The sequence below is a fragment of the Stegostoma tigrinum genome, chromosome 5 (assembly GCF_030684315.1).
Source record: "Stegostoma tigrinum isolate sSteTig4 chromosome 5, sSteTig4.hap1, whole genome shotgun sequence".
Taxonomy (NCBI): domain Eukaryota; kingdom Metazoa; phylum Chordata; class Chondrichthyes; order Orectolobiformes; family Stegostomatidae; genus Stegostoma; species Stegostoma tigrinum.
The window spans coordinates 55,168,204-55,191,513 of NC_081358.1; the positions used below are offsets into that span (position 1 = coordinate 55,168,204).

The following is a 23,310-nucleotide window of genomic DNA, read 5'->3' on the forward strand; positions in this document are numbered from 1 at the left end:
AAAATGCATTTACGACATGAAACAAAAATATCCTTAAAGTTAACAGATAATGACATAAGCAAGATTATTCACAACACTATAACATTTATATTAAATAAGGGAAAGTTATTTGATGTTTTTCTCGCAAATAAATCTGCAAGGTGAAATGTGCCAGCTATTCAAATCCTCGATTTGTGCGAAGGCTTTTGGAGAAGCACCAATTCAGTGCCTCAATTTACTACATTGCTCAAGGTTTTTTTGATCTCGTCCATCTTCTTAAAAAGGCACAAGTTTCAATCAGAATGGGCTCAGAGTTTTCAGATAAAATGCAAGGATAGCAAATAGACAAATCTTTGCAATACAAGGGTGCAGATTTCACAACAGCTGATAGAAAAATTTACACATAATGCCTATTTATCAGTTATCCAGTCAGCAAGGTATTCATGAATGTCATAACATCCACTGAAGTTACCAGCTTGCAATACTCACATATTTGGGAACATGTCACTTAAAAACAGTTCTGCCAGTGTAAATATCTTTGTTATTGTCAATTAATTTGTCAATTAATCCCCCCAATGGCAGGTTTCTGGGTGATGCAACATAATTTAATGTTTTTTTGTGATACATCTGCTTATTTGGTGTTAACAGTTTGGGGAAAAAATAAATAACTAATGGAATAGCATTGACTTAAAAAGTGTTAGAAGGTTAGTCAGTACATAAATTCAATTTTTTTATTAATTTAGGTTGAAATTTTATCACAGTGCTGAGAGAATTTGACGAAACACTCACCTTTTGGTAGTTATGAAGTAAAGCCCAAAGTGCTGAGGCACCTATTGTCTGAACTGTAGGATTGTCATTTTGTAAACAAGCCGCAAATACTGACATGGTTTTATCTAGGATCAAAAGAGGCAAAAAGCAAGAATGCAGTGAACACCATTTCTTACAGATCTGTTGTGTATTCATATATTCATTCCAACCAAAGACACTCAATTTTGTGGTATCTTCACCCATATTAGATGGGATAATTTAAGAGCTGATCCAGCAGTCATCAAAATTGAACAGATCTGTGTTCAAGTTACATGAATTGCCCATGCTAAACTGTCTATATTGTCCACGGCTGGCTAGATGGATTAGCCATATGAAATGCAGGGTTACATGGATAGGGTAGAGATTGGGATGCAATTTAGAGGTTCAGTGTGGACTCAAAAGGCGCAATGGCCTGTTTCCACACTGTAGGGATTCTATGATACAACATGCCACAGTAACTTACAAATATCACAACTAGGTTCTGTATGTTTTGGAAGATGAGGACTAGACTTCATACCAGGGCAAACTGGTATATTTATGGAAATATAATTCAGCTGTGCTCTATTAGAAATTTCTTCTCTCAGACACCAGCTCAAATGATGTGACATAATCTAAAATCACTGATGATATACTTTAGGTATTAGCAAAGTTTTTAACCCTTAATGTGACAAAGCAGGTCATAATTTTGTTCAACCACATTCCGTAATCTCTCAGCCCAGCGCAACTCTCAGTCAACTGTCACCATCAAACCAGTGGTCTATAGTTTAAGTGCAGTGCAGGAGAGCACAACATATAACACTCACTCATCAATGTCATGTTCACCTCTTGCTGTCCCAAAGCCTTTTCACCACATATAATATACAAGTCTCCCAACTTACAGCATTCAACATTTTCCAGGAGAAAGAAAACCACTTGATAGACACCATCTGCCTCTATTGTCACTGCAATATAGCAACTGTTATTGCAATTTACAGGATACACTACAGCAACTGGCCAAGCTTCCTGTGATTGCATCCCTCAGAATTGTGACGTTCGCGACTCAAAACACACAAGGACAACAGAGATGCATGGAAACACAATCATATGCAAATTTCCCTCAGTCACAAATCATTCAGAACTGGAACTACATCCATGTTCCGCCATTGTTGCTGGCTCAAAATCTTGACACTTCCTTCCAAACAGTACTGTGGTGGCATCTACACCATGCAGTAGTTTAAGAAAATGGCTCACCACCACTTTCTGAAGTGGAATTACGGATGGGCAACAATACAGGTCCTTTTTATAAATGGGTTCAATAATGAAGGTGCTTCTCAAACTGTGACGTTAAAGAATATTAACCTTGTAGATATATTCAAAAGAGCCACAGCAAAATTAGAGGAACTACATTCCATAGAAGGTAGCCATATGACTATTGTTTCTGTTCTGACTCTAGTTCTAACAACTATTTTCGTCCCATAATGCTTTAAATATTTTCCCTTCACAAACTTATTCAATTCTTCACAGCGGTTAGAGTGCAACGACACTTCACTTTCTTTACAAAATCTTTTATTGATCATTCATGATCAAAACATTTACAATGGATAATTATTAACTCAAAATCAAACAGAATCTTAATTTGAACCTTCTAATAATCTAATTTTCCACAGGCTCACTGATGCAATGAAATCAAAAATGCTGGAAATACTCAGCAAATGAGTACTGACAGGGAATAAATTGGAAACGTCAAAGGTTTTGAGCAGGGGAAAAATGAGATGAAAGAACAAAAAGGAAAGGTTTCCAGTATGATGGAAAGCAGTAGAATATAAATGATGAAAAGTTTGATGATACAAGGATAAAGGAGATGGTAATGTGACAAGAAAAAAAAATGCCTCTCAAAGAGGTGTGAGGATGCAGAAATACAAACCACAATGAGGATGGAAATTACCACCCAAAATTATTGAACTCAGTGTTAAGTCCTCAAATATTTTGAAGTGAATGTTGAAGTGTTGCTCCTCCAGCTTGAGTTTAGTTTAATTGTAGCCTTGTGGATGACTTTTCTTGGTTTTGAAACATGGAAACTACAAATCTGCCATGTCGCTTTAAAGGTCATTATCCGCTAATGTCTGGAGAGTAGTTGTATGAATATCAAGTAAGAATTTATATTCTTTATTTGGTATAGAAAGCTTGCATATTACTAGTCATTTGCAGATGTGCGGTTTCTGCACAGAGCAAAGAGAAATCAACACTTTTTTAAAATATTGAAATGTGCTGCCCAAACTTTCTTAGAACTATATAACGATATAAAAATAAGTTACTGTCATAAACTACCAATGTACTTTCAAGATGAAATTAAGGGCAGTAATTTTAAACAGGTTTGAAAGCAATTTATTTTTCAATCATTCACAAACTAGTAACACAGAATAATCAGGCAGAAGTGTAAATTTTTCTTACCATTAGCTAGAACCTTTGGCTTGTTGGCAGGATTGAAGCAAATATTATGAAGCACAAGCAAAGCAGTAGTCTGGTTGTTCTTGTGCTGGGACATTGCTGTCAAAAGCTCCAGGCTACCATTCATCTTCAGAATCATCTGTTGTCCTTCATCTTCAAAAGATATATTCAGCAACAGCTTCAGCCATAGCATAGCAAGAGTGCTTAGTGGTTTTCCTGCTGTCTTTGGTAATGGTAGGACAAGGAAGTTATGCAAGAAATTGCTCTACAATAAAGATCAGAAGCATGAAATGAACTAAAGTCCAGTACTGACTTACAAAGCAAAGAACTATTGATATCCAAATATAATATGCTGCCTCAGAGATAACAGGAACTGCAGATGCTGTAGAACCTGAGATAACAAAGTGTGGAGCTGGATGAACACAGCAGACCAAGCAGCATCTTAGGTGCTCCTAAGGTGCTGCTTGGCCTGCTGTGTTCATCCAGCTCTACACTCTGTTACCTGTAATATGCTACCTGCTCTGTAGATTATGGGAGGTTGGTTTCAGAGGTACCAGTAAGCGTCAAGATTGCAATGCAAAGTCTGAATTGCAAACTTGACCACACAGCTATTTAGATTTATTTACTGCAATTTTACAAAGAAGGAATTTTATAAGAAATAGATAAGATAGAAGTAGGGAGGTTGTTTCCATCGGTGGGTGACACTAGAATAGGGAGCACTGCCTCAAAATAAGGGGAGCAGATTTAGGACCGAGTTGAGGGGGCAACTTTTTCACTCAAAGGGTTGTGAAGCTGTGGAATTCTCTGCCCAGTGACATAGTTGAGGCTGTCTCATTGAATGCTTTTAAGGCAAAGATATACAGATTTTTGAACAGTAAAGGAGTTAAGAGTAATGGAGAGCAAGCTGAATCTGCAAAACAATCAGCCATAAGCTTGTTGAATGGTGGCACAGGCCCATGGGGCCAGAAGGCCAGTCCTGACCTTATTTATGTTGTTATGTGGGCAAAAAACCTGCAATTTAAAGTGCATCAAAGTAAAATTATTTGATGCTCTGCAGTTTTGCATTTCTTATCAAACTAAGGGAAACGTTTGTCTTAGTGATTATTTGTATTGTCTTAACAGATGCCAAATTCTCTCTGAAGGGTACAAGAGAGCGCAGCTGATGCGCACTCTGGTTCAGTCAGCAAGGAGCTCTGAATGAAATATGGAAACCATCATTCTTTTGTACCCGGAAATCACTTGAAATCTGTTGATCATTTTCAAGCTCAGTACAAAGCAGGCACTTAGATGGAACCGAGGCTGAGGGATGTGAGATAACACGGTGTGAAGCTGGATGGACACAGCGGGCAAAGCATCCTCTGATGCTGCTTGGCCTGCTGTTTTTGGATGGAACAGACTGAAGGTTTATGCCCTTCTAGTCTCTCCTTTGAACATGTCACCTCAAATCATATTCTGGTCAGGGCTTGTCCTTGAATTCCTAAAATACATGCCATCAGTTTCTTCACCTGAAGTTTTACAAATGTTTTCAAACCAACTGTTTTCCAAAATCTTCACAATGTTTGTGCCTCCTTTGTACATTCACATTCTCATGTACACCAGACTTCACCTCTTTGCACCCTCACCATCCACAATTCAGTTCCTTCTAATTGCCAGAATAGTACTTTTGACTTTGTTTTTATGCATGAAATATTTAAGAAGGACTTGTATTTTTATTTTATATTATTTATTCTTGTACTTTGTATTATCTGCTCTTTCTTCATATTCCCCTTTAGCCATTTGGAAACTCCCATTTCCACCTTCACAAGAACTCATTTCATATTAATCAATTTTATCTGGTATTATTCTCTGCTTTATTAGATACAACATAGCAGTTATAGAGTCAGAATTGTACAGCATGGAAACAGACCCTTCAGTCCAACTCGTTCATGCTGACCAGATATCCCAAATTAATTACTCCCATTTGCCAGCATTTGGCCCATTTCCCACTAAACACTTTTTATTCAAATAGCCATCAAGTGTCTTTTAAACGTTGTAATTGTACCAGCCTCCACCACTTCCTCTGGCAGCTCATTCCATACACGCACAACCCTCCACACGAAAAAAGTTGCCCCTTCCATCCCTTTTAAATCTTTCCCCTCTCACCTTAAACCTATGCCCTCTGGTTTTGGACTCTCCCACCCTAGAGAAAAGGCCTTGGCTATACACCCTATCCATGCTTGTGAATTTATAAACCTCTGTGAATAACAAGATAATTGCACAACATTTAAATACTTTAAAAAATTAAATGGAGGCATTATAAGACTGGCAAGAAACTGTTGTTATACTAACCACTTTATCCACTAGTATTACTAACCTTCTGCAACACGCCTTTACACTCATGGGAAATGGCCAAGTTTGAAAGGACAGCAAATGCCATATGCTGAATTGCACTGTTGTTGTGTGTCTTCTGCAAGGCTTGTTTCATGATCATGTGAACGAGAGAGTTACCTGCCATTCCCTTTAGAGAAGAATGGGAAACAAGTGGTGGTCCACTTCCACAGCACAGGGAAACACATGCTGAAAGATACCAATATGGAAAAACAGCAAGGCTTCAATTCTAGCTACAGCATTCACGAATATGGCTCATTTGCAACAACATTAAATAATTAAGTATAATGAACATTTCTGATATTATTCTTTTATGGACTTAATTTTGATTTTAAAGAGCAGGAACAAGAATAATTGCATCAAAAACTAAAATTATTCCAGTAAAATAACTCTTTAAATGCTAAACACATAAAAATATCACCATTGTAGGCATATTTTACAAAGGTTTGGAACATAGAGTTATATCACACAAATTGAATACCTTCAGGAGCATTGGCTAAGCCTAAAGATCATCTACTCTTGTTTGAAACCAGTTTGCTGGCAATCTATTATAATACATACAGCTGAAGCACGTGAAACACTTTTTATTGTGCAGGCTATATCATGCTGGATATCAAATTCAAGTTCAGAGTTATTACAATTTCTGGAAACTAACAAATAATGCCATGTTCAGTATTTCAATCTCGACTTTCCAAGTAAACACTGATGCAGTTTGTGATTTATTACATGTTAATCTACATAACATATATCACAATAGTCTGATTCTCGTTGAGTTAACCAATTTTTACTTATAAGATTAGTTATTTTCAAGGTTTTGATAGCAGACTTGTTTGGGTTCTATGCTTACTGATGTTACTCTACATTACATACACAAATTGACTGGCTAGATTGACTCCACTACAGAGTTAGTGACTGGAGGTAAGGTGAGTACTTTTGCATCAGAAAGTCACATACTGTAATTTTGTGTAATGGTTTTAAAAGGCACAGGCCCCATGTGGTCTGAAGTCAACGCCACAATACCACATTATTCATATTTAAAACCCTACAACAATTACACACAGAGATAACAAGGTGTAGAGCTGGATGAACACAGCAGGCCAAGCAGCATCATAGGAGTGGGAAGGCTGACGTTTCAGGCCTAGACCCTTGTTACTGCAATCAAGAACTGAAACAAACTCGGAACAGAATGTGAAAAAGCACTGCCAGCAAAAGTCTAGTTTATTTGTTCAGCACCACTTGCAAAGCCAAATTTATACTCAATCGTAACTAAGTTTCTGCAAATGTCATGCCACTTCAAAAATATGGCAAATAAACCTTTTGAACAAGGCATACAAATTTTGAATTGCTGTGGAGACTATAGTACTGTGTCAGAGTTACATGTGGCTGACATGACCTCTGGAAAGAATGCTCTATTTCACATTTTGAGGCAAGAAAATTAAACTTGTATATTGAATTAGATCATTAAATTCATCAAAATCAGTTGGGACATATTTGGACACAATTTCCAAACAGTATCAGTTTGTGATGCTTTCAAAATCCAAAAACAAACTTATAATGCGTATGCACAGAAGACACCAAATTGACAATCAACTTGCCCTGCCTTGGTGCCTCAGCATCACAGATGCAAAAAATGGCTGTAGTTGGTGGACAAAGAGGAGACTATGGGCCCTGACAACATTCTGACAGGTGATTCAGAAGCAGTCGTGTCTTTAGCCAAAGTGTTCCAGAACAGCCACAACACTGACATATATCTCACAATATGGCAAAGTGCCCTGTTACACCCTGTCCACAAAAAGCTGAATAAACTGAATCCAACTAATTACCATTTTCTCAGTCCATGCCTGATCTTCAAAATGGAAGAGATCATCGATAATGCAGTCAAAGTAGTACTTACACAGCAATAACCTGCTCACTGATAAGCTTTTTTGGGTCCTGACCTCATTAAAGTCTTTGTTCAAAACATGAACTAAGAAAACAAACTCAAGACGGAAGGTGTGTGTAACTGACCTTTTTATCAGTGTGTGAGTTTGCATCAAAAACCTCTAGCAAATTCAGTTGAAATCAGGGTAAATAAATCTACACGAGGTGGAGTCAAACCTGGCACAAAGACTGATAATTGCTGGAGACTGATCATCTCAGTTATCGGATATCATGGTAAGAGTTCCTCAGGGTAGTGTCCAATGGTCAACCATCTTCAGCTATTCCATTAACGACCCTCTTTTTAGAAGGCCAGAAATGTTCGCTGATGGCTGAACAGTGTTCAGTGTCATTCACGGCTCCTCACATACTAAAGAAATTCATGGACACATGCAATACCGGGACACAATTCAGGCTTGGGCTGTTAAGTGGCAAGCAACAGCTGTGCCACAGAAATGCCTGGTCATAGTCATCTCAAACAAGAAAAACTCTCTCCTTGACATTCAATGGCATTGCTGTCATGAATATTCTGGCTTTTACCATTGAGCATAAACTTTACTGGACTTATTGTATAAATACAATGGCTACAAAAGCAGATTGGAAACTGGGAATTTTGCTACAATATTCACTCCTGGCTCCCGAAACCACCTCATGTTTTATGAAGCACAAGTTAATGGTGTGATGGGATGTTTCTCACCTGCTTGAATAATTTCAGTTTCAAGAACAGTCAAAAGTTTGACACCCATCAATATGAATCCAAGCCAATTAGGGAGAAAGAAAACCAAGACTTTTTTTGTGGATACTTAATTGACTACTTGATCTAATAGCTCCTTCAGCTCCCATTCTCTTAGATAACTTCTGAAAATGGCCTAGCCTCCTTCAACAGCAGCTTAAAAAGAAATGACCGCCACAATCTAGAAGGACGAAGGGATCACTATCTTTAGATAAAAAGTACCTATAAACCGTCTGCATAAATATTACTTTGAGCATAAAATCAAACGTTTAGCTCGACTTCAAAGCAATTACAACAGCAACTTGCACTTACAGATTGTTATGATCCCAGCTGATAGTAATATTGGACAAAATCAGATCTCAGGATGAAAGCAGCTGATAGATAACAAGCTTAATTTTGCAAGTGGTTACTGGAATAATTCACTTAATACATACACATGAGGCTGCAAGCTGTTTCACAAAAAAAACACAAACTTATTGCACAACAAAAAAAATTGTAGAAATAAACAGCAAAACAACATTTCCATCTGTTTTCCAACAATATATTTTTACAGATACTCAGTTCCAGCAAAATATCAATCCTATTACAATTCTTTCATTTCTTATTGAACTGACTCTTTCCAGTTCTTTTCCTAGAAACGCTGAGGCAGTTTAATAACATCTTTCCAAGTCTACAGGCCTACATCTCTTTGCAGTTCAGATAGCCTGCCACTTGTATACATTCTCTCAGGCTGGATACTACACATACATAAACCCCTCTGCCAGGGTGACTGGTTCCCCCAAAATGAAATTTTGAAGGCTGTGCTCTGAATTCAAAACTTAACAACCTTCTATCATAATCTCAGTACCATAAACATTTGTATCCGTTATCATCACATGGGTCTGCCTGGGCAGTTGACTGAATAACATGCTTCTAGGAATGAGCATTTAGGTCCAAATCACTTTATAAACTTTAAAAACAAAAGTTCATAGAACTAATCAAAACCTACCTGCCTCTATTTTAAAAACTAAATTTCTATACATTGGAATGATATATGAAATACATTTGTCACAAATCCTTTGTTAAAAAAAAACCAAGATGTTTATCAGTGTAACAATTATACACATTCGGCTAGGTGTACAGAGTTTAAATTATTTTGACTAGCTTCTGAACGGGTCCCAATCAGCATAGCATGCAACAATCTATATATTCAGCAAATACGCTTCTTTTAGTTTGAGATGCTGCTTGGCCTGCTGTGTTCATCCAGCCTCACATTTTATTATCTTGGAATTCTCCAGCATCTGCAGTTCCCATTATCTCTCTCTTCTTTTAGTTTGAGTTGGCTGTAAACTCCTAGGTTATTTTGATAACACCTACTGTTCTATAATACTCAGTTGCCACCCATGCAGATGTGTCTCAACACCCCATATACCAACAGCTTATTTCTACACCAATAATTATTTTGAGATGTTTCACTAGGCTAAAAATGCTTGCGTGGCTATCTAGCATGGCTGATTCATATCTTTGCAGTGTTTGAAGTTAAGGCGTTCAAAATTAGCTCACAAACTGACCAAGGATATTTTTTAGAGATAAGGATGTGTGTCAGTGCAGGGCAAAAGAAAAATATATTTTTCTGAGCAAATATAAAACCTGTAAGTACATCCTCTACAAATGTCTAGTATTAATTGAAAGAAAATAATGAGTTCAAAATACAATAATAATTAGAGTGGACTTATCAATAGGAATAAGAATCAATGCAACTGCTCGACCAAACACAGAGAATGTTGGAGATACTCAGTATGTCTGGCAGCACTTGTGGAGACAGAAACATGCAGTTAACAGTTCAAATTTGTAGGACTCTCGTCCTGAAGAAGTCATAACATACTTGAAATATTAATTCTGTTTCTCTGTCGACTGATGTTGCCAGACATCCCAAGTATCTCCAGCATTCTCCATGTTTATTTCAGATTTCCAGAATCCCAGTATTTTACTTTAAACCCACAGAGTAGCGTGACAGCATCAGGAATAGTGATGGTAAGAGTAGATGAGATACACCTCAAATTTCTTGTAAACCTGGTGTCACTTCTTCAGTCAATGAAGCACATAACAATGGGCCAATTATGTGAAATGCGTAATAAATGCATGCCAGCCCTCAAGTTAGGAGGCTGCATATCCATGTAATTTTAACTTTGGAAAGCAGACATCTAATAAAAAGAAAATTTTCAAAACATGAACATTTTCAGAAATAATTCAGTTAAAATACCTTAGAAACCACACTTATTGTGAAAAAATAGTAACAAAGTTGGGTTTATTTTGTATTTCATTCAGTTTTGATTAGTTGCCTACAATATTACGTCACGTGTCACTTTTGTACCATTTACATAAATGCTTCCAATGTCTGAAATGTAATTTATATGATTGTTATGTTAAGTACAGACCTCATCAGCCATGGAAATCAACTGAGCAAACTTCTTCCTATCTGTTCCCAATTAGAAAACAGAGTTCTCATAACAGTCTGGCTTTATGAATTCACACAGCAAATTAGATTTCCATGCAGATCGTCTGATCCAGCTGAATGCAATTTCAGTGTGGTGAGTTTTGCTTAATGTTAAAAATGTTGGATCTTAAAAATCACATGTTTTAAAAACACTCAATTAACTTAGAGTGATAAAGAATTTTCTTGATGGTGATTTGGATAAGTGATCATACCAAACGTCTGCCTGGCGACAGGCCCATGTGAACTGATTGCCAATGAGACAGAAACCTAAACCAAAACGTTGTGAAAATCAAATGACATGTTGCACATTTTGATACAGAAAAATGAACAACTGCGATTTGGACAGGGACAGGATGAAAGACAGTGCAACAAAGGGAGCGTATTATTGTACGTCACGCAGATAGAAAGGGAGCAACCATACAGAGACAGCGAGTGCACCAGAAAGACAGCACACACAGAGAGAGAGAGAGAGAGAGAGAGAGAGAGAGAGAGAGAGAGAGAGAGAGAGAGATAGAGATTTGTTGGGGGCAACACAACAAATAGGGTGCTTCCTCAGAGCAGAAGAGGGTAGAACAGATGGGACTTTTGAAGATTTAAGGAGCATGTAGTAGAGAATGGGAGTATGACATGCTATTTCATACATTTGCTGAGGTAAGCATTGTTGATGAAGCTAAATTCTGAATATTTAGGCTGGGTGGAACAATATTTGAAGGATAGTGAAAGATTTGGCCTAGCAGATCAAGCATAAATGACCATGTGGGAAGGCTGAGATTTATTTGGCTATTTCTATGAAAGTGTGGTACAGAGCCAGAGAGTTGTAACATGTACCTTGATTACATTTAGTGGTTAAAAGTAAAATGTGCCTTTTTCAGTTTGCTGAAGCAGTCCAGTTCAAGACATGCTTGATCTATGTTGATTTTAGATTGTTTAGCTTGAGATTAAGAACTTAACTCGCTCACAAAATGAAATGAGAAAGCACTGAATTGACACTGAATTATTTGTATTTCGCTGTTTCTATTCTACTCTAACCTCAGGCCTTCTTCAGCCCCTGAGGTTTACTCACATGTTGGTAGATTTGCTGTGTAGACACATAACAGTTTCAGGGCTGCCAAAATCAGCTTATCATCCATTAAAAACCAGGGCCAAAGTGAGTAAATTGCAGTCACAAGATGTGCATTGGATGCTGCAACCTGGAGGAGAAGGTGGAGTGCAAAAGAATCAGTTCTTAAATTTGAATAAAATGCAAATAATAGTACAGAATATCATCTGATTTTTGTAGTAGCCTTACTTTGCATTCAACATTGTGATATAAGCAATTCCTCAGCAAATGCATCACCATTTTCAGCTCTCTGGTGAGACTATCATCCTATGTTGTCAAAAATACACAAATAGTCATTTAAAATAATCATGATGAAACAACTGAGATGACATATTATTATATTTGGTACTTCATAAACAAAACAAGTATTTCATTCAACTCAAAAGTATCTAGATTATGTGGACATTTTAAAAAGTGCTCATAGTGACTAGCAACATTTCTGTAAGTCAAGCAGCTTGGTTTGGCATGTGTGCAGCCGATCCAAGATTCTGCACATGGAGATCAGTTTTGGCATTGTCTTCCAGTTCTGGAGGGTGGTGCCGCTCACAGGCCTTAGGCGTTCATGCATTTGAAAAGCAAATGAGACGGAATGCTGGGGATTAGTGAAAAGGTGCTTTCCTTTAATGCATAGAGGCAAAGTGGTGCGAGGTACAATGGCACTTCAATAAAAGGCACATTAATACGAATCTAGATTCGAGGAATTTTAATGTTCAGTGTTCAAGCAAATGAAATACCTTCTCAGTGATATTATGGATCAAACACCTTCAAACCAGATCAGCTATAAATATTTTAACCAAAAGACTGCCAAGAGAACAATATGTTAAGAATCTCTTAAAGATAAAATAATTTAACTAATTATGTTAAGTACAACACCTTAATGTTTTTATTGTAGCTCTTGTTCATTAACAAATTTCTTGAATGACAATGTATAGATTGATTTAAATGCTGCTAATCTCGTTTCTACGATTACCTTTTTCCTTTGGATCACTTTGCCAGGTCTCAGTGAATCCAAGTTGAATTGTACATAAGTATGCTTCATCTGGTCTATACAGCTGTCAATGAGGCCAGCTAAAACAAGTAGAGAAAAAAAATTGTCCACCTTTGTCTAATTTCAATATTGCAAAACAGTTTTCATACATTCGATTATGTTCAATGTCTTATTTCAAATTACGGAAATCCTACAGAGATACCTGAACTTAATCGCATTATAAATCAAAATTAAAGTTGTTGTATAGACCCACAATTTGTTTCTTTGAATGCATCGTGGAAAAAACAGTTATCACTTTTCTATTGAAGAATTCAATAATAAAAAATATCTGGAATTAAGAATCTAACGATGACCATTATCGATTACCAGGAAAAACCCATCAGGTTCAAAGGAAACTGCCATCCTTACCTGGTCTGCCCTACATGTGACTCCCAACCCACAGCAGAGTGGTTGACTCTTAACTGCCCTCCGGCAATTAGGGACAGGCAATAAATGCCGCCCAGCCAGCAATGTCCTCAAACCGTATATGAATAAAAAGAAAATTCTTCAGTGTATAGTACATGCTAACATAAATTCCCTTTATTTTCATTTTGATGCTTGTATGGTGGGGAAGAGGGTCAGGGGATTTCACTGCATCTGTTTCTATCAGTTCATGTCAGCTTCAGTGGTATCCATAATAAGTAAAAGCTCTACATGTTGTGCTGAGAACAGCCCTAATCCAACCCGAGGAAGGACTCTTTCCTCTTACATAAATGAGCATTTCGTACATCCCACATAAAATCTTGAGAGCTGCAAGACAAAAGTTAGGAAGAATAATGCGTTCATCCAGAGTTCCACGTACAACTACAGATATTTTTGGTTAAGTAAGCAATACATAAAACATATGTTTTGGGGAAGGCACTGGTGTAATGGCAATGTCACAGGACTATTAATCCAGGAACCCCAGGCTAATGTCTTGGGACATGGGTTCATAACTCTCCATGTTTATGAAAGTTGAGGGCTTCTGTGGCGTAGTGGTGGTGTCCCTACCTCTGAACTGGAAGGCCTGAATTTAAATTCTACCTGCTCAATAGGTATGCCATAACATACCTGGACAGATGATTAAAAATATCTAAAACCTCCACTTTGAACGAGTTTTAATTTAATGCCATATAGATCTGCACCCTTCTACCAAGCTGAATCGAACTAGCAATTCAAAACCTTTGTTCTCTAAAACTTATGGGGATGCATGACAACGATTATGCTATGTGGAGAATGCATATTAATGAAAGAATGGCAATGAACCTATGAGGTATATATGTAAATATCTTAATTCTGCATTTTGACATCAAGTTTGGGGATGTCAAACCTGTACAAATTTGCAAAGCGGAGCTCTTGCATTGGAGTAATATCACCAGGTCCTGGGAGCCAATTCATGGCAAATGCTGTTGTCACAGTTTAATCTCGATGATAATACTTGTGACAACTACTTCAAACGGCAGGCTCATATGTGCGATCATTGGTATTTGATGGAGAACTGCAGAATCAATGAAAATGCCCTTAAGATGTATCACATCTACTGAGTGTTCTGGAATTAAAGGAATTGTCTACAAGCGGTATCAGAGTCTTTTCTCTCCAGCATGGTAATATGTGGATGTATTTACTAATCAGCTGCTTACGAACTAGTTGTCTTTGAGTTCTTGCAACTGCCAAAACATTTGAGAGGAAATTGCATTCCACTTCTGATTTGTCTAAAGGGAGATAAGATCATTTGGGATCAATTTTCTGATTCAAATTAAATTTGCAAGTTACCTTGAGTTAAAAATTTGGGTGATTTCTGAGAATAATCTACTGACAGTAATGAAGCATAGATGGTTGATTTACAATGAAGATTTGTATGTCAAACTTTAGAAACTGAAACAAATGCTAATTGAAGCCTGGTTTTCAGTAAAAAGAACTTAAACAGTTCTTTGAATAAACCTGATTTAACTAATACAGTAAAGTTGATTAATCAATTGAAAAATTGGAAGAACTTAATAGCATACAATTTTCAAATAGTTTGTGAACTCAAACAGAATTATATTTTAACCAAATATTGACCAGATATGAAAAATACTTCAATATTACATGACATTCTTCAGGAGCTAGAACCAAAATAACAGTATAACGCTACAGGCAATCAAACAAACAAATTCAACGGAGCACAGCAAAAGACAGAACTAACCAAATTAGAACATAACTGCATAAATCTTTTCCATGTTGTGATAGAAGGTCTATAGATACCTTGTGAGAACTAATTAGAGTAACTACGAGCAAAAGTATCAGGTAATAATAACTTGCTCTTATGCTGGGCGATTCATAGAAATGCAATTAGCCAAAAATGGACAATGAGTAAAAGGGAATATTTTTGGGAGGGGTGTGTGTTATCATAAAATTGGATGAACAGGTTTTAGAGATGTATGAAATTGAAATGTGGTTTTGCATTTGGAAGATGATGACATTGAGAAGAAACAGAAGTTGGAGATGAGTTGACAGTTTGGAAGGAAACATGATTCCATGGTAGTTCATTTCAGGAAAACAATGGCTGTTTTGAAATGGAGGGAAACAATAACTGAGGACAGAAAAACATTTACAATAAAACACTGCATGCGAGACATGAGGGAAACTGGATCATTAATCTAAGTGGTAAAGAAATAAGTAAGCAGGATGTGGGTGTCATGAGCTCAGAGTGCAAACTGAAGAGAAGATGGAGCAAGATGTAGGGTTAGCTCTATGGCAGGAGGGTTTTGTTCAAAGACACAGAGGAAGCGACTTTGTGGCAGGGCTGCATGGATAGATGATTTTAATATCACTGACAAAGAAGAGCCCAACTAACAAGATCAACTTTAAATAATCAAGCCAACAACTGAATCATCTTCAAGTCTATATGCATTAGTCAAATTCTAATCCAATCGTAATATCTGGCCATTCTTCATGTTTCCCAAGATATTGCTGCTGAGTGGGGGACTCAACTACTAGGGGTCATGAGTTCAAAGTGAGAGGAGGAAAGTTTATGGGAGATATGTGTGGAAAGCTCTTTACGCAGAGGGTGGTGGGTGCCTGGAACGTGTTGCCAGCAGAGGTGGTAGACGCAGGCACGATAGTGTCTTTTAAGATGTATCCGGACAGGTACATGGATGGGCAGGGAGCAAAGTGATACAGGCCCTTAGAAAATAGATGACAGATTTAGACAGAGGATCTCGATCAGCGCAGGCTTGGAGGGCCGAAGGGCCTGTTCCCGTGTTGTAATTTTCTTTGTTCTTTGTAAAGAACAAAGACCCTTCAGAAAAAAATCAGTTAGTGACATGCCCAGATCCTGACACTATTTATGACATGACACATGCAATGCTGATCACAAATAATAGCATCGTACGCATTGATTTTTGCCTGGGATGGTAAATACTCCTTATGTGCAAGATGGATAATGAAAGATATTTATTTTCCTGCCACCAACCGCTGCTTTCGCTGGTATTTACTTATTTAGCTGCAAAATATAAGCGCAAAATTAAGCCATTCGGCTGATTGAAACTGCTGCGCCATTTGATCACAGCTGATATGTATCTCAACCCCATTTTCCTGTTTTTTTCTCCTGTAGCCTTTGATACCCTAACAAATCAAAACCTGCCTACTTCTGTGTTAAGTGCACTTAATGACTTGGCCACAATAGTGTCTGTGGAAATGAGTTCTACAGATTGACCACCCTCTAGCTGAAGAAATTCTTCCTTTTCTAAAGGTTCATTCCTTCACTCAGGCTTTAGCCTCTGGTCTAGTCTCTTCTACTACTGGAAACATACTTTTTATGTCCACTCTATCCAGGACTCTCAGTATTCTATAAGTTTCACTCAGATCTCTCCTCACCTTTCCAATCTCAGATTACAGACCTACAGTCCTCAAAAAACACCTCTATGACAAGCCCTTCTTTCCCAGGAAAGTTTTTGTAAATCTCCTCTGGGCTTCCTCCAACGCCAGCATATCCTTTCTTAGATATGGGGCCAAAAACCTGCTCATGATATTCCAAATGTGGTTGGTCTGACCTTACACAGATCCTCCAGCAGCCTCAGTAGCACAGTACATTCACAGTCAAGCTCATTTTCTAGCCCTCTCAAAATGAATGTTAACATTGTACTTGCCTTCCTAACTGCCAACTTAACTTACAAGTTGACCTTAAGAGAATCCGGAACTAAGACTATCAAGTCACTTTGTGTTTCAGATTTACAAAGCCATTTCCCATTTAAAAATTAGTCTGTGTTTCTATTCTTTGAACTGAAAGGCAAAGCCTCACACTTGCCCATTTTGTATTCCATCTTCCATGTCTTTACCCACTTTCTTATCCTGTCCAAGTCCTTCTGCAGCCTTGCTGCCTCCACAACATTATCTGCCCCTCCACCTATCTTTGTCGTAATAGTAAGAGATCAGGGCTAAGAATAGTACATGCAGTTGACCAGATAGATCAGTTCTCATACGGTCTGAATACCTTCTTATTCAGACTGCATCAAGCTATTATGGATTAATTACTGGCACATGGGAGCTACAAATTCACGGCCATGGGAGAACAAATTGAGAATGTTCCAATCCATTTCACTTGTAACTTTTAATAATGATTCTAAAGAATGGTTATTGGTGCCATGTCCTTGAGGGCTCTTTGAACATAGCCTACTTTCTGGTTCAGATAACATCACTACTTTTCGTGATAATCCAACCAGAGGTAATGTAAGATTGGCTTACCTTCCAATGCATGCTTCTGAGCACAAATGCTTACAGGAAGCAATGCTATAAGAGCACCTGCTGCAACCTTCCTGAGAGTATCGTCAGATGATTTACCTTCAAAGCTCTATAAAACAAAACGGAAAAACTATAATCAAATCAAAGTAACTGAAAAGTATCGTTTATTTCTCATAGTATCTCAGTAGCAATTACAATACTTTATTTTCTAATCTAATTTTAGTTTCAGCTAGTTAAATGTTGTTTGCCAATGTCAAAACACAGATCCCTTTCAAAATTCTTTCAGTTTCTCTGTAGTTTTTGCCTTCACTCAAAATACAAAAAAATCAACATACAAACACTTAAAACAAAAGCTTATTATGAGACCGAAGAGAACAAACAAGTAATTAACAGTATCTTAAAACCATTTTTCTCTAATCACATTTACTGGGTAATTGGAGTGCAAACAAAGAAATGTGGTCTACTTCTCTAGATGATCATAAGACATAGGAGCAGAAGGAGGTCACTCAGTTCATCCAAGTTCGCTCTGCCATTCAATGAGTTTATGGCTCATCTGATGATTCTCATTTCCACTTTCCTGCTATTTCCCCATATCCCTTTGATTAAAAATCTGTCCTTTTCGGCCTTGAATATACGTCAAGAGCCTGTCTAAACAGCCTTCTGTGGTAACCAATTCCGCAGATTCACAACCATTAGAGAGAAGAAATTCCTCTTCATTTCTTTCATGTGTGGCTCTGATTGAGAGCATGGTCTGTGGTCCTAGACCCTCCCGTAAGGGGAAACAATCTTTCTGTATTTTCCCTGTGAAGAATCTTAAATGGTTTCAAGAAGGTCATCTCTAATTATTCTATATTCCAATGAGTACAGGCTCCGTTTACTCAAACTTTTCTTATAAACCGGTCCGTACATATCTAATATCAGCCTAGTGAAACTAATGTGGACTGCCTCCAGTGCCAAGTTTATCTTTGCTTAGAAAAGGAGACCAAAACAGTTCATAATATTACAGCTGTGATCTGACTAGTGCCTTGTATTGTTTCAGCAAAGTTTCCTTACTTTTATTTCAAAAGGAATGGAGTATAAAAGCCAACATTCCATTTGCTTTCTTTATTACTGGCTGAACTTGAATGCTAGCATTTTGTGATTCTTTCTGAGTCCATGACAGTATCAGTAAGAATGCCCAGCACAGTCCTTGAGGAACCAAAGTCCCGCCTTCACATTGAAATTACTCTCCATTGTGTTCTGTGGCACTATCACCATGTTAAATGGGTCAGATTTCAAACAGATCTAGCAAATTTAGATCAGACATCCATGAAGTACTGCAGGTCATCAACCACTGCAGAACTGTACTCCAACATAACCTGCAATTTATGGCCCAGTGTATTTTCTACTCTACCAATACCATCAAGTCAGGGGATCCACTACTGTTCAATACAGGATGTAGGATGGCATACCAGGAGCAACACCAGGGATGAGATGGCAACATAGTGAAGCTACCAAACAGGACTACAAACATGCCAAACATCCTAAGCAGCAAGAGAGATTATAGGGCTAAGCGATTCCACATCCTACGTGTCAGATCTAAGCAATGCAGTCCTGCCAAATCCAGTCATAAATGGTTGTGGGCAATTAAACATCTGACTGGAGGAAGCAGCTCCTTCAATATTGCCATCCTGAATGATGGAAGAGACCAGAACATCAGAGCAAAAGATGCTGCTGAAGCATTCGCAACCATCTTTGGCCAAAAGTGCCAATGATCCATCTCAGCCTTCTCCAGTGGTCTCTAACATCACAGACACTGGTCTTCAGCCAATTCAACTCATTCCACAGGATATCAAAGAAAGGTTGTAGACATTGGATACTACAAAGGCAACAGGCCCTGAGACCATTCTAGTAATATTACTGAAGTCTGGTGCTCATCTCCTCGCCAAGCTGTTTCAGTACAGCTACAACACTGGTATCTACAAGACAACGTAGAAAATTGTCCATAAATGTCCTGTGCACAATAAGCACCTGGCCAATTACTGCTCTGTCAGTCTACTCGCGATCATCAGTAAAGTGATGGAAGGCGTCATTAATGGTGCTATCAAGCAGCACTAGCTCAGCAATAGCTTGCTCAGTGACGGCCACTTTAGGTTCTGCCAGCTGCAGGTGTCATCACAGCCTTGGTTTAAACATGCACAAAACAGCTACATTCTAGAGTTGAGGCTAGAGTGATAGCCCTTGATATCAAAGCTGCATTTGACAGAGCGTGGCATCAAGGAGACCTGGAGTCAATAGGAGTCGGGAAGAAACTCTTCACCAGGTGGATTCATAACTGGCGCACACAGTATGATGGCTCTGGTTGTTGGTGATCAGTCATCTCAGCTCCAGGACATCTCTGCAGGAATTCTAGAACTAACCATATTCAGCTACTTTATTAATAACATTCCTTCCATCATAAGGTCAGAAGCGAGGATGTTCTGCACCATTTGCAATACCTCAAATCCTGAACATGCAAATCCTGCATGTTCAAACGCAGTAGGGATCTGGGGAACATTGAGGCTTGGAATGAAAAATTGCGAATAATATTCAAGCCACACAAAGCCAGGGAAATTATCATCTCCAATAAGAGACCATCTAACCACTGTTCCCTTACTTTAAATGGCATTAATATCATTAAATCTCCCACCATCAACATCCTGGGAGTTACCACCATCTAGAAACTCAGTTGGGCTTAAATACAGTGATTATAAAAGCAGGTCAGAGATTAGGAATCCTGTATTGAGTAAAGCACTTCCTGACTCTCCAGATCTTGTTTACTACCTACAAGGAATATATCCCATCCCTGAAATAGTACAGCTCCAACAACACCCAAGAAGCTTGACACCAGCCAGGTCAAAGCAGCCTGCTGGACTGGCACCACATGCACAAATATCCACTACGTCCACCACCAATGCTCGATAGCAGCAGTGTGTACCATCTTCAAGATGCACTGAAGAAATATACCAAAGATCCTTGGACAGTAGCTTCCCATGATCACTTCCAGCTAGAAGGACAAGGGCAGTAGACGCATGGAAAAACACCAGCACCTGCAAGTTCTCCTCCATTCCACTTAGCCTCCTGACTTGAGAATATAATGTTCGCTGTTGTTGTGACAAATCCTTGAACTCCTAAAGACATTTTGTGTCGACCTACAGTGCACAGGCAGTAGCAATTCAAAAAGACAACTCACCACCACCTTCACAAAGGCAACTAGCAACTGGCAAGGAATGCTGGCCAGCCAGTGACATACCTATCCCATCGATTGAATCAAAAATTAATAGCATCAGCGATTTGTTGTCTCATGGGCTTTTACTTTATTTAGTCTTCAACGTACATTTTACATTTTAGCAGATGATTTATTTTTCCTCCCTGGAAGAAGTGGGCTACATATTTTTAATTAATCAAAACAGCTACATCTTCCACAGCACTATTTTGGTGACAGTTCTTCCTCAGTCCTTACAAATTTACACATGTGCAAATGCGTGTATTGTGTCTTGTTAGAATATGTGCGATTTTTCGCTATTTTAAGTTCGGTTTGGAGTTGTGAACTGTAAGCTGACAACTGAAGGTGGCCTTTGTAATGTGAGCAGCAGGTTATTTTAAAAAGTGAGGAGAACAAACAAACTGATATTTACTTACGAGGCCAGGGCTGGAAGTTAATTGCAAATGGATTCTTGATTAAAGAATGCTCTAGATGCATTGGTTCCAGAGACACATTATGGTCAAACAGATGGTAGACATTTGAAAGTTTACAGGGGCCTCATTAGAAGATAACAAGACTAACACAAAGAATGGAAAAAAAAGGAAGAGAAATGTTCAAACAGTGATTTGAACAGTGTTTCAAGTCACAAGTTTGTGGCTTTAAAATCTACGGTATGGAGGTTTGATTGTGTCATGGTTATTGTCCCATTATAAACTGACTGAAGGTTCGGAGAGTAGAGCCTCAGTAATAAGTATTAAGTGAATATTTTTCAGAGCCTACTGGAAGCTAGTTGCATGCATTGGTGTCTTCAGAAACCAGGCAAAATACAATCCTGTGTGCCTGTGATTCTAGGATCGTGGAGTCTGCTTAAGTGAACTGGCTACTTAAATCTCATTTCTTTTGACGTATTCCTTAACCGTGACTGTATCTATTTGTCCTTCCGCAAGTCGGGGCTAGAATTAAAGGGAATTGCATTTAAGTCGTAAGTATTAGATCACCTTGTGGTTAAACTTTGCTCTGTTAAAGCCACAAAAGATAAATTGTTAAATATTTTGTTTAAGCTATAAACCTGGTGTCTGGTATCAGGCATTCAAAAACTCTGGTGCTAGTTATTTAAAACATCTGGTTAGGCGTAATGGGGATCAACTTTGAGGATCATTGAAAATTTTAACAGGACATTATGATGAATACAAGGATAGGGAAGCTAGTTTGATTTGGCTCTTTCTCTCTCTTTCTGTGTCATAACAACCTGAATAAAAGATCACAGGATGTCAAAGCAATGGAGACGAGGGAAATTTTTAGCATGCTATCAGAAAGAAAGAATTAGGTTTCTGCAATAACATGGTGTGAAGCTGGATGAACACAGCAGGCCAAGCAGCATCAGAGAAGCAGGAAAGCTTCTGAAGAAAGGTCCTAACCCGAAACGTAAAGCTTTGCTGCTCCTCTGATGCTGCTTGGCCTACTGTGTTCATCTAGCTTCACACCGTGTTATCTCAGATTCTCCAGCATTGTTACAGAGATACAGAGACTGCCAATTAGGTTTCTGCAGTGTATCACAGAACAGAATCTGTGGTGGGGATGGCCAAATGTGGATTTTAGGGTTTTCTTCAGAGGTAAGAAAGAGATTAACTTTGTTGGATGTTGATGGAAGGATTCTGAATAGATCATCAGCATCGTTTTAGCTGTTAAAAAAGAAACTGGTACACCTGCATCGAAAAAAAGAGAGAGATTAGGGTAAAATATTAAACAGAATGTTCCTCAGGCAGACAACACAATAGTATACCAAGAAGAAAAGGTAGATTGCTGATAATGGAGACTGATAGTGAATAAAAATGGCTGTGCAGAAAGCGACCCATGCCATGGCACAACTTGGGCGTGGGATTGGGTAAAAAAAAGGAAGCATTCTAAAATAACTGAACTTGATATTGAATCCCAAAGGCTCAAATAATAAATGAAGTCCATTGAAAGTGAAGATAGCTCTCTTGACACGATGCCATAACTGCAAAAATTTTGGAGAAGTAGGATATCTAAGACATCAACTCCCATTTTCTGTACATAATTGCACATTTAGTTATTGTAAGTCACTGTTTAATTTCTACATAATAAACGATGAGCGCAGATGGCCCCTATTATTTCTACAGCAACATCTGGCACAGTGCTTTCATCATATTATCTTGGAAAGGCAAGATTTCATATCCAAAAACAAAAAGTGAAAATCAATACCACATGTACTGTTCTAACTCTTTACAGAATTTTAAGTGGCTGGAAAAGACCAGAGAAAAAGACTCTTCATTCACAAATATACATTGTCCTGGTTCAGCTCCTGACAACAATCTTTAAACTACAGAGAGATTCAATGTGCATAACACCAATACGAGAAACCGAACTAGTGCTGTTATATGCCTGCTCAGTAAAGTGGCTTGAGATTACTGAGTCAGTAACAATTTTGTTATGTGCTGTACTCAAAATCTGTCTGCAGAAGAATCAGTGCTCAATCTGAAATAATTAAGATTGAAAAAAGGGGGGAAAGAAAAGATTTGCATTTCTATAATCC

The 23,310-nt window shown here is 38.1% G+C and overlaps 1 protein-coding gene across 3 annotated transcripts in view; it reads right to left on the reverse strand.

Annotated features, from left to right (window-relative positions):
* rttn (rotatin) overlaps positions 1-23,310 on the reverse strand; it is a 317,909-nt gene that overhangs the window by 111,980 nt on the left and 182,619 nt on the right. For all 3 annotated transcript variants that reach the window (XM_059646005.1, XM_059646006.1, XM_048529420.2), the window contains exons 41-47: positions 17,537-17,642; positions 12,776-12,873; positions 11,995-12,072; positions 11,770-11,896; positions 5,567-5,769; positions 3,217-3,478; positions 769-872 (exon numbers count right to left, since the gene is read on the reverse strand). In XM_059646005.1, coding sequence (XP_059501988.1) covers positions 769-872; positions 3,217-3,478; positions 5,567-5,769; positions 11,770-11,896; positions 11,995-12,072; positions 12,776-12,873; positions 17,537-17,642 — 978 coding nt within the window. The remainder of the gene's footprint in view (positions 1-768; positions 873-3,216; positions 3,479-5,566; positions 5,770-11,769; positions 11,897-11,994; positions 12,073-12,775; positions 12,874-17,536; positions 17,643-23,310) is intronic.